This window comes from Hordeum vulgare, chromosome 3H (genome assembly GCF_904849725.1).
Source record: "Hordeum vulgare subsp. vulgare chromosome 3H, MorexV3_pseudomolecules_assembly, whole genome shotgun sequence".
NCBI classification, from domain to species: Eukaryota; Viridiplantae; Streptophyta; class Magnoliopsida; order Poales; family Poaceae; genus Hordeum; species Hordeum vulgare.
The window spans coordinates 511,076,019-511,088,158 of NC_058520.1; the positions used below are offsets into that span (position 1 = coordinate 511,076,019).

The window sequence follows — 12,140 nt, forward strand, 5'->3', positions numbered from 1 at the left end:
AAATACGTTGAAGACGTATCAGTCCATCATCAGTCCTACGTAGCGGGCACCCCATATCTGTCCATCATCAGTTCAAAACCAGAGCACAAATGTTTTAAAAAGTAGATTTATATTGATGCAAAATATAATTTTCATAGTGACTTTGTATAAAGGGATGAGGGGGTATATGTGTCATCATTTTGCTTGATGCTAGCTCCGGTGAACCGACGAAAATCGCCATCATGAACCGAATCCTCCGCGTGAGTCACGAATTTCGCGCGGAGGGAGGCGGCCCCGTTCCCGCCCTCCCGGTCCCGGGCCAGCCGAAATTTCACGATGCAACCCACCAAAAGAAGAAAGAAACGTGCAGGCTGCCCCGCGTGGGAGCGCGGTCCGGCTGGGGGAGCGAAATTTCGAAATTCCCCCGAAACTCTTGGCCGCTCCCTCTATCACCTCACCTGGTGGGGAATTCCCCCCACCCCTCCGCGCCCCCGCCGCCCGCTCCCACTTCGCTTCCTACGCCCCCGCCGTTTCAAATCCCTCACCGCCCCTCCGCCTCGCCGCCACCTACCCAGACCTCCGCCGCCCCCGCCGTCGACGCGTGCCCGGGACCGAGCGGACGGGGGACCTCCTTCCGCGGCGCCTTCCGGCTTCAGGTGAGGACCCGTCTCCGCGTCCCCTCCCCCAACCCCCCCAACCCCCGACGACCCCAGCACCACACCCCCTCCATCCGAGCCGTCCCGTCCCGTCCCCGCCAGCGGGGAAACCTGCCCCATCCGTCGCCCTACCGCACCCCTCGTCCCTCTTCTGGCTTGCGGCGGCGGCGATTGTCTCGGCCGGCGGTGGCTGTGCGTAGATCGGGCCACGGCACCCCTCGTCCCTCTTCTCTGCACTCTCGTTGATCTGCTCCCTGTCGCCCCGGAGCTCTCATCGATCTGGTCCCTTCTCTCAGATCTGCCTCCGCGATAAACAGCAGGTGCGGCCGAACGTGTTGTGCTGTTAGCTAGTACTCCGCTGTTAGGAGGTGGTAGTACCTGCATGGACGGAACCCAATGTCTCGTGCTATGTTGATATTTCCAGTTCCAGGAGCTCTAGGCTAATGTTTATTTTCCTATGAAATGTGGAGGATAGGAAGAATTCCTGCATAGGAATATAATTTCATTCCTACAGACCAAAGGGCTCTAAAAGATTTTTTCCTATAGAAATCCTATCCTATTAAAATCCTACAAAATCCCTCCAAACCAAAGGAGGCCTAATCAGTAATACGGATTGAATAATGCCAGTCAGAAGTCAAATGAAGTGGCCTGAACGTATGCTTATTATGATGCCAAAATGAGGTTATGAATTATAATAGCTTCAGGCTCAGGTAACAACAGATAATTGTCAGGAGTAGATGATGCCTAATATCAGAAAGGAAAACATATACTCCCTCATGGCAAAGAAGTCATAACAAAACAACCTATTCACCTCTCATCCTTCCAACCAAACAAAAATCTGGGTCATCCTAACTACTACCTCTGTACACTAATACTCCGTATAAGGTGTTTTAGATTACTACTTTAGTGATCTGAAATGTCTTATACTGGTTTACAGAGGTATTACCTTTCATCACTCGAACCACTTAGCCAATAAAGAAGGATATCCCCAACCCATCCCTCCTTGCCCTCGAACCAAATGCAGCCTTATTACCGGATATCCGGACACGAGGATGTGACATCAACCACCTTTTCTGTACTAAAAGAATTAATATGGGACACAGAGTTGATTTTGGGAGACTGTTTGTGTGTCTTGACAATTAGATCCAGCTCCTCTCCTCCTGTTTGTGAAAATGCTACAAAGATGTTGCCTTTTGATTGGGTTTACCATGTCTATGCATTCTTTCATTGTAAGTTTTGCTAATACGTGGAAAATAATCACAATATCCTTGTTTTTGTCATTCTTGGACTGAAGGGTGAGGGAGTGAAAGGGATGGTGGGCAAGGCAGAGTGAGGGATGCAGAATTAGAGTATTTGGATGCTGCAATGGCACAGGTTGCTGTTGAATCTGCGGTGAGTGGCGGTGTGTTGATTGGGAGACCGGCGGGGGTCCCAAGGATGAAGAGGAAGACTCCTTCGGAGCTGCGGGTAATGCTTTTGTTCCCCTGATTTATATCCCCAATCCATGATTATTCTGTTGTCATTTCTAATGCTAATTGGGCTAAACACTATGTGAAATGTGTGCCCACCATCAATGTTTACGAGTCGACGAGTTGTTGAGTCGTTCCGAGGTTGAGACTCATAGACTAATCGTGACTAGTCTAGACTAGTGCGAGACTAGTTGAGATGGTACTGTAGTACTCAACTTACAGGAGTCAACTACTAATACCTAGCAGTAGTATGTAAGCCATGTTTGGATCCATGGGTTAGAGTTAGAGTTGGTTAGACTGGACTGAACTAACCCCAAAACATGCAAACAGGAGGGTTAGAGTTGGTTATATGCATCTAACCCACCCAAAAGAACTAACCCATCCAAGAGGTGTTTATTTGGGTTAGAGTTAGGTGGGACCCAGAAAAAGTTACTTTTTCCTCTACCTCCACCACACCAAATCCTGGTTAAGGTAGCCAAATGATTGGAAAAAGTGTATTTATTGGCAATCTAACCTTGCCATCCAAACACCTCTTTGGTTAGAGTTAGTTCAGGGTTAGTCCAGAGTTAGAATCTAACTCTAACCTCTAACCGAGTTAGAGTATTCAAACAGGGTCATAGTATATGCTATAAAAGTATATAAGTACAGTGTATAGTACAATATACAATACAAATTGAATGCATGGGAAGTGGATGAAGAACCAGCCAAGGAACCAGCAGAGGGACAGACACCGTAGGGGCGAATCTGGTGAGCAGAACCAGCAGAGAGGGAGAATGCCAAAGCAGTGGGGTGGATCCAGCAGCAGAGCAGAAGAAGTGGAGGGAGGGCGTTGCGATTATCCCTGCCGCCATTGGTGGGTGGTGGCGGTGGGTCAGTGGCTGCTGGTGGCGCCTCGTCCCAGCTGAGGCAGCTCTCTCTCTCTGGAGCGAGCCTGAAACCTAGCGACCAAATTTTCCCTCCCACGGGCTGCGGACTGGTGCACTTATCCCCTCCAAATTTGAGTCGCTCGACTCAAAGTGCACGACCAGTATATCTTAGGTGTCTAAGCTTTTGCATGCATTCCCATAACTTAAGGCGCACATGCCTTCCTCTCTCATTTAGTTACAGCCATAAGTAACAATCCCTATTGTACTAAGAGGACATTGTGGATGCCTCCCTCTTTTCCTTCTCTTAAGTTGTGGATGCCTCTCTCTGTATGATTGCTGAATTAAGGATCAATGTGTGCTAATTTTCGTGCTGAAAACTAATACCCCTAACATTATGGGAAGGAGGAAGCACTACTCATGTGAATGAAGTATTAGCTCCAAATAAGTCCCAAACACGCTCTTAATGCAGGGCCGCATTGTAATATAATAAGTACATGAATGTCGCAAATATTGCTCTCCTTTAACCCCTGTTCTAAGCATTGAAATTTATTCCAATGATTAATTTCTGCAGGGAGAACAATATAAGAGACACACATCTGAAAAGATTGCTGATGATCAGTTATTTGCTTCTGCGCCATTTGATAGGTAAATCTGCTGTTTTTAGATATTGATGTTCTTATTGTGCTTGATCACAAATTTGACACCTATCTTGTGGGTTTAGGCCAAGCAATGGGCTTCGGAATACGGAACAACAAAAAATACCCAAATATATCAACACTCGTGTTACAGAGGTGTTCCCAGTTAAAAAATCCAGAAATGTTGGAAAGGAAAACTGTAAGGTTAGACATCTGAGACATTATTCATTTTGACGGGCTTAATGGTGCTCATGGCTCTGCAATTCTTGACAGTATCATGTTGAGCAATAAATTTGATACAAATCTAATATATTGAGAACAGGATGCTTTACTGAATAATGAGAAGGCTCCCAAATTTGCTGATACTGTAACGACTTCACATTCTGTGTCATCTTCATTCTCACGGTAATTATTTGACTAAGTCGCTGCATCTAGTTTTACACCATGTTTATTCTCTTATGTGCATTGTTGTATCACAATTCAGCGGTGACTCTGTTAAGTTGGACTCTTCTGTTCCATCACTTGCGGAGGCAGCAAAACCAAGTTTCAGGAAAGCTGAGAAATACAGTGAAAATGCTCTACGGAGTGTATCCGAGCTTCACATTGGCGATGGCAAGCAGCCTGCCTCGAACAAATTTGATATGGTAAGGAACATCTATCTGGTGCACTGGAGTATTTTCTTATATATATTATTACATGCGCTAATCTTTCTTGTGCCTTGTGATAGGAAAAAGTGATGAAAGGGTTTGGAGCTCGTGATGCTTCTGGAGCTTCCAATGCCACTAATGTACAAGTTGGTGATCTTCCTTTGAAGTCTTCAGAAGTGTGCCCTTCTAAGATAAAAATTCCAGGAAAGAGAGCTCCTTTGGATCTCACTTTAAAGAACACTCTGCAGTTTGTTTCATCATCTTCTGTGAAATGGTGGGTGTGCGTTTGATTCTCTCTTTTGTATCTTCCAAACAAGTTTTAGGTAGAAAGTGCATTCTTCCCAAAGAAACCTCATCTGTCTCTTGGTTGAACCAGTGACATATCCTATATTGGCAGTCGGAAAATTATATATATGAAAATTGTTATGTGCCCACCTCAAAGGATCCTGTACAGAACCTGCACAATTTGCACACGTTTCAATTTCCCGTGCCCCTAGTGGAAATATGTCTAGCAGAACACTAGGAAAGAAGAATTCGAAATTACTTGAAAATGAAATTATATTGTCATTCTTATGTTTAGATCATCTGCCTCAAAGACCCAAGTATCAAATACTCCTGCTAAGAATTCTTCTGTTTAACAGGTGTCACAATTTGAGTATTGCCGGGCCCATTACTCAGAGTTATCATGGCGGGTCTCAAAATTCACGATGTGCAAGGCCTGGGAGCAACAAGGAATTCTTGTTCTCAAGGGCACTGCAATCATGGGTATATCCACAATCCCTGTTACCTGCTTCCATCATATCTGCGATGCTCTCATCAAATGCACGAGGAGGTAATCACTGGACTTGAATTACTGTTGTATTTAAAGAACAAACACCCCTGTAATTCCTGTGGATGTAAGTCCTTACAATTTCCCCCTCCTGGCAAGTAGATAATGAGTTCCTTCTCAAGAGGTATCAGGACTGGGAAGACTCGTTTCAGAATCTTTACTACATGCTCCGCAAGAATCAAGTGAACATATTTTATGGTATCTTACTCACTCCTCAAACCTCAATGATTCATTCAATATCTTGATAAATCACTTATATGAAAAATCTAAGTATTTTATTTTCCATGATGTCCTCATTGTACATGCACAAAAATGGTATATCTTTGCTAAGAAATGCATTAGCTCATGACAGCTGATGCAAAATTTGATTTATCTATGTTAAACAGTGAACATTTCTATCTAGTGGAAGATGCATTCCCAGTATTACAATATGAATTTCTTCCTGCCTTACACTTTGTTATTAAAATATGAATGAGAACTTTGAGCATGTAATGCTACATTTTGCTCAAGGTCACCTTCATTTGCCATTTGATTTCATGTGCACTGTAGTATTTAATTTAGGTTCTAGACTATTACTTTATCTACGGTTAGTCTCCATCACTGTACTGAACACTGGTTTTGTTATCTAGTTTATACAGCACAGTTTGTTGCTCTATTCATCCGTGGAAACTGTTTGGAGAAGCAGTCCTGCAATGCCTACTTATCACAATCTACACGTGGCATACGGTCACTACTGCGAAAACATGTAAGCTCTCCATTCTGTTTCTGTCTCTACTTTAGTTTATTTTCATTATTAAAATAAATCCACATATGCCTGCAAGTTACTATGACATATTTCTGTCATCGACCAGTCATTATTTTCATTATGAACTCGCTTGCAATTTGCGTGACATAGGTAAGCTTGTTGGTTATCGAGACTACTCCTTGTGTTTGTTTTAACTTTTGAGAATGGATGGTGTTGTAGTGGTTCTACATTGGAATAGAACATTTTATTTTGTGATCTACTCCGTCTGTTCCACAATGTAGTGCATGAAGATTTTTCCAAAAGTCAAGCTTTGCAAACTTTGACTAACTTCGTAGAGAAAAATATCTACATTTAGAGTACAAATACAATCATTAGATACATCATGAGACATATTTTCATTTTTTTTGAAAAGGAGGATAACCCCTGGCCTCTGCATCAAAACGATGCATGCAGCCATATATTATTAAAAAGGCAAAATCCAGCAGCCGAACACCATCAACTCAGAAATAAAACGGAAAATAAATCCTGAGGCCATATACCTTGCCACAGTACCTCCCCCAGATAGCCACTAATTCCTATGATACAAGACACCACATAAACGAAAAATACACAACTCCTAGGCTATGCCTTGAAGAAGGAATTGCCGCACGTGTGCCGATGATGGCGAGTCCACCACAAGGTTGAACTCTGGATTCTCATCCTCAAAGCCAAGCTTCAATCCACCACCTTCAGCAAGGACACGACACATGCGTGCGACAACATAGTCTGATCAAAGATCTTGTGTTTCCATCGGAGTGCATAAACTTGTTGCTGAAGCCGTCTATACCATCCGCCCTTATCCGTCTACCGACACCTCGATAGCCGCATACCTCTGGAGGAGACAACGGAAGACAAAGACGTCCCATACCGCCTGTCTCCCGCAGTCCTGCTACTGTCGCACTACCTTCGATCCGGCAACAACGGGCTAAACATGACACCACCGCCAGAGCCAGCTTGCATCACCTGCCGGTAGCATGCATGACCAGGGACGAAGCCAACATGCAAGCATAGGGGGGGCAAGTTTGTTCATGGAGGGGGCAAAGTTCATATGAAGTAAAAAAAATAGCTATAACAATCATTATTATAGTAGAAAAATCAATTTGTTAGGGGGGCCTAGCCCCCCCTAGCCCCCCCCCCCTAGAATCGTCCCTGTGCATGACTTGACGTCTCCATATAAGACGCCGTGAGTAGCATCTGCCGATAGCACATCCACCGGTGGCTTCACCTGCCGGCGATAGGCATTGCCCGACAACTCTGAATGAGGCATCTGTATCACCTGTTGAGCTGCATTGAACCCAATTTGTTGATGGAAGGGACGTCCCATACAGCCGCCAGCCTTAGAATGCCGTCACCACCTCGAGATCCAGACTCTGAATTGTCCACACGATCTCGGAGTCTGCCACCGTTGATGAAGAGGGGCAGCTGCCTAGATTCCGGGCGCTACAGGGAGCACCCACCGTCGCGCCAGCCGTTGTCGTCGCCCGTACAACAACAACTGCCGCCGCGATCCCGCATCACGCGTCGTCGATGCTGGAGGAAGCTCTAGCCGCCACGCGTGTCCTGTGACGTCCTCGGTTGTGGGATCCCAAGATCCGCCTCCACCAATGCCGCCATGAGGACCCACCATCTGGCCCGTCATCCCCGGCGGAGGGGACGCGGACGCCGCCATGTTCGAATCCATCTGGAGTCGTTGTTGCGTCCGCCAAGACGGATCCGGGCTGGACGCCACCGTCGGCCACGCCCAGCCCCACCACCATCCTCTGGCCATCTCACCCCGCAACACCACGAACGCCTCTAGCAGGAGCCACCGCGCCGCCATGGATCGAGGAAGAGGCCGCACCTCCGTGGAACTTGCGCCCTCGCTGCCGTACAGCCCAGGAAGGAGGAGCAGCCCTTTGCCGCCGCTGTCGAACGCACGGGCTCTGCTTGGTGCTGTCCCCCGGCGGCGGCAGAGGGGAAGGAGGGATGTGATCGAGGCGGCTGGGGGCTAGGGTTGGCCCCCCTGATCACATATTTTCATATTGTACATCTTTGGTATTATAGATATTGATAATGTATAGGCACTACATTGTGGAATGAAGGGAAAATTGCTTCTTCTGATTGGCCATTTTGCTGAAAGTAACGTTGCTTTGGTAGTTTATGTCAATTATATACCCTTATGTGGTGCCCTAATAGGACTATAGGAGTGAGATATAATATAGGTATGTTGGTCTCTAAGTCATCCAATTGCTCCAGACAATTCAAGCTTAGTTTCTTTTGAGCTCCATACTGGTCCAAAATAATTTTTTTTGATTGGGATTATGATTGTAAGGCTTTGTGATTGGATTGTCACAGGGTGTTCGCTTTTCTATGCCTCTTTGCAATGCTGAAGTGGAGCAGGTTACTGATGATGACCTGATGGAATTTTCAAAAATCCAAACACTCAATCTGGGCCAGGTACTGTTTGCCTCTTCAACCTTTCCCTTGTTTGCTAGCCAGACTGCAGTTACTGACAGTTTTAGCTTTATTTTTCTTGAACTTGCAGACACTTCATATAGATGCTTTATCTGAGGTGGACAACACTACAGAATCACTCCTTTCTTTTACTGGCAATAAGAGCGTTCATGGCTTATATGATGTCTTGTTGAACTACAAGTACGGTGCTTAGTCTCTAGTAATCATTCTGCCCCTTTTGTCCTGCCAGAGTTTTATGTTGCATAATCTAATTTTGTGAGTTTTCAGGTCCTTTCTGAATTCATTATCTGCCACCGACGTCCCAGTGTTATATTCACCGGTGCCATTTCAAAATGGCTGCTTCCATATTCCAGAGGTAATTTCATTTCTGTAGACTGGCCTATTTCTACGCGTAATTGCCTCACTTGAAAATCTGATACCCTGAATACATGCTTTTGCAGGTTATATGCAGGGAGATGAGGAAAGCAGATACTGGCCTGGCCTCCTCTACTGGTTTAGATGAAGAAACTGGATCAGCGTTTGCTCCTCCGCCAGGCAACATGTGTTACAGCATGGAAATAAAGGATGTGGTCATCCCACCGTGGGTTGCCTCCGGCATTTGTGCCGCGATGAGCTCAGACACGGATCACTTTGATTTAACGTAAGTACGAACTTCCCTGGCACCACCTGTTCAAATCTTTCCATGTGCTAAAATGGGATCTCTTTTTTTCTTCCAGAATCGGGACGGAGCCCTCCTCCATGGGCTTAAACGCCGCCTTCACCTCTGTTGGCGCAAGTGGCCTGTCAAAGGCGCCTTCAGAGCCCTCTCCCGAGGGATGCGAGGCCATTGGCATTCCCAGCGCCGTCTTGGTCCGCTCCTTGCACTCAGCCTCGCTCCGGCGCCTCAGTTACAACAGTGGTGAATATCTTGCGCACACAACCGTGTGAGTTGCAATGCCTTGGAGCATATATGCGATGCAAGGCCGGTTCCTTCTGTTCGACCGCTTTTGTCGTACCAGGATCCTGTCTATCCTCTACGCCATGAAGCCTAGCGATATTCAGAGAGAAACCGGAAGAGCCCTGTACGAGGCGGTCTTCCAACGCCTCAGCCTCTGCAGAGCACTCTAGGGAGTGCGTGTGTGGAGGGTTGTACCTTTTGAGCCTGTGCTGTGTAGTTCACAGGACATGTACCCTTGACTGGTAACTTTAATGGAGTTTCTGGTTATGGAAAACGAAGGGTGAAAACAACAACAAAAGGAATATTTACTTTCTTATTACTACTTGAGTTATATTGAACGCTCCGTTTGAACAGTTTTGTGTTGGGTTTTGCTGATTGCTTTCTGGCGGGAAGTGTGCTTTGACGAGGGCCAGAGAGAAGAGAAGAGAAGAGAAACTGTTGCTTCTTTTCTGGATTCTGGATGGTCGTTTGGTCACGTTGCTACTGTGTGATCCTTACCAGAAGATTAGGTGTCTATTTGAGTTGGTAGTGCTTAACCAAGAGGAAACGCAAATACATACAAATACTACCCCCTTTGTTCTAAATTTTGTCTTAGATTTTAATAAATATGGATGCTAGTCTGCGCGTTTGTTTGCTGTAGCAACTTTTGCATGCATTGGATGGTTGACTCAGTTGTGCTTGACTGAGGAAAAATATGGAAAAAACCAACATTTGCATGTTGTTTATTTGCCTGCATAGGGGCGTAACAAAAGATGGTTTGTTTCGTTGCCTGCTTGTTTAGGCGGAAACACAAGTCACTCTTTAACGCGGTGATGAGGTTACCAACACACTTGGTAGAACAAGTGAACAATCCAAAGAGACAATGATTAACATAATTCTAAACCATAGCAAGCAGTTTTAAACATAGTACCGCATTTAAACATAGTAGTTTTCAAGCAAATCAGTATGTCATAGTCGATACTAAACCAGCTGGAGCAACGGAGACCTGTCCAAGACGTTCACGACGAAGGCGTTTTGTGCCTTCCACACTTGGTCACCACTTCTATGTCATTGTTGTTGAAGACGACAACCTTGAACGTGTCGGGAGTGAGGAACTTGAGGGTCACTAGGTACCCGATCTTGATCTTATGGATGACGGTGAAGGTGGCCCAACCTTGATTGAGGGTGACTCTGCCGTTCGTTAGCCGGAAAGTGACCCTTCATTAGTTGCCCATGTTCGTCTTTAGCTTGAATTCCGCCGGCACGATTGGGAAGTGCTTCGTGAAGTCTAGGGGCCTTGGTATGGCCTCAAGCTTCAGGGCCATCATCATTTAGTAGAAGTGAGTTGGCCCACCCTCTTCATAGTAGTGTCCGTAGTTCCGACGCTTGTCACTGGGGGCCCCTCCGTGACGGTCTCGTCATCTCTGGGAGGCACCACCTCCAAGGGCGACACCACGTCCTTGCCTTTGTCCATAGGCGGTAGTGGCGGAGCATGATTCGATCTCAAGAGGGGGCCAATTTCATATAAGAACACACCATATGCATAAAAAACCACCAAGTTGTAGAACATATGCAAGGAGAATTAGAGGACCATATCATCATAATATATATATTTTGTACACACAAATACAACAAGTTCACACATACCTGAGCATCGTGGATATGTAAATTTTGGTGCTCCAAAAGAACACACGACACTAAGATAGCTAAGGAGAACTAACTAGATATATGCTCTTCTCTTGTTTCTACTTTTGAAATCAGCAATTATATCTCAAGCAATTTTTGATGCAATTTCTCGTTGAACTTGTAGCAACAAACTGATTGCAAGAAAACCATCTTCCATTCAATTACGTAGCCTTGACTTGATAATCTTCAAGCTCGAGAAAGCACGCTCAACACTTGCAATGGAAATCAGGAGAGTAACAAGCAATCAAAGAAACCTATCAAGCAAATTGTAAATTATATTTCATCTGGTGTCAATAAGGCATCGATAAAGAAGTTATGGTGATGGGCTTCTTCAAGTCTTCACCGTTTTTAGCATCTACAACAAAAAGGTTGAGTTGAATCTCTAACCCATATCTCTCTTGTTGTGTAAAATCAGCCGTATAATATTCTCCACCATTGAACATATTCTCTTAGCATTGAAAGATGTAAATCCATTTCTTGGTATCAAAGTAACACTAATGGATAAGAGATCCATCACTTTCTTATTGAACCTAAGATTCAATTCAGTTAGTTGATTGTCAATTGTTGATCGAAATATCTCCACTCGTAGATACCTTTTGGTTTCTAAAGGGATCGGTTAGGAGGAGAAGCCATTGTGGGGACAACCGTGCAGTAGCGAACTATCAGTGGCTAATGGCGATGCTGGACGATGGGTGCGCCCCTCACGGGTGCAGACACTCCAACTGTCCAACAACCAGCTGGGAACGGGATTGAGATCTGCTCGTCAGTTGCTGCAATGCCGTCGTCGTCAAGGAATCAGGTCGCCGAATGCGGAAGCAGGGAGGCATGAGGGTGGGTATTAGGGAACAAACGAACGAGGGTGAACACTGTACACGTTGACTCCCACGGGGGAGGTGTCGGTCGATCTGATGCCAAATAGTGCTACAAGTGGGCTGTGGCATGTGGTGTATCCCGTGATGGGCTCGGCCAGATCGTAAGTATTACTACTAGTAAAAAAGTTCACTTCGATAAGGGGTAGTTGTAGCCTAGTTTCATCTTCATGACGCTCCGCTAGTGATGGACGCCACCATGTCGTTGCCCTTGTCCATGGGTGGAACCACCTCCTTGCCCTTGTTTTCCGTGTCGATCTGAAGTGGGAACAACACAAACTTTAAAGGTTGATCGACATTAAAATCTATCGTCCAAAGCCCCTATATTTACCCAACCCGACGACCACTAC

The 12,140-nt window shown here is 45.6% G+C and overlaps 1 protein-coding gene across 1 annotated transcript; it reads left to right on the plus strand.

The window, feature by feature from the left end:
* The first annotated feature begins 334 nt into the window (after nucleotides 1-334).
* On the plus strand, nucleotides 335-9,530 carry LOC123444570. Its single transcript, XM_045121344.1, has 15 exons — nucleotides 335-635; nucleotides 1,930-2,102; nucleotides 3,542-3,615; nucleotides 3,692-3,809; nucleotides 3,928-4,010; nucleotides 4,090-4,249; nucleotides 4,333-4,526; nucleotides 4,894-5,084; nucleotides 5,184-5,279; nucleotides 5,711-5,826; nucleotides 8,200-8,301; nucleotides 8,390-8,499; nucleotides 8,587-8,674; nucleotides 8,760-8,959; nucleotides 9,036-9,530. Exons 2-15 carry the CDS (start codon nucleotides 2,001-2,003, stop codon nucleotides 9,244-9,246), a joined length of 1,845 nt encoding a protein of 614 aa, XP_044977279.1. The 5' UTR covers nucleotides 335-635; nucleotides 1,930-2,000; the 3' UTR covers nucleotides 9,247-9,530.
* The last annotated feature ends 2,610 nt before the right edge of the window (nucleotides 9,531-12,140 follow it).

Bases quoted from the DNA above. Each gene is read 5' to 3' on its own strand.
- LOC123444570 (XM_045121344.1), top strand. From the start codon at position 2,001: ATGGCACAGGTTGCTGTTGAATCTGCGGTGAGTGGCGGTGTGTTGATT. The intron at 3,616-3,691 runs GTAAATCTGCTG...TTGTGGGTTTAG, and splicing joins GCTTCTGCGCCATTTGATAG to GCCAAGCAATGGGCTTCGGA. The intron at 8,960-9,035 runs GTAAGTACGAAC...TTTTTCTTCCAG, and splicing joins ACGGATCACTTTGATTTAAC to AATCGGGACGGAGCCCTCCT.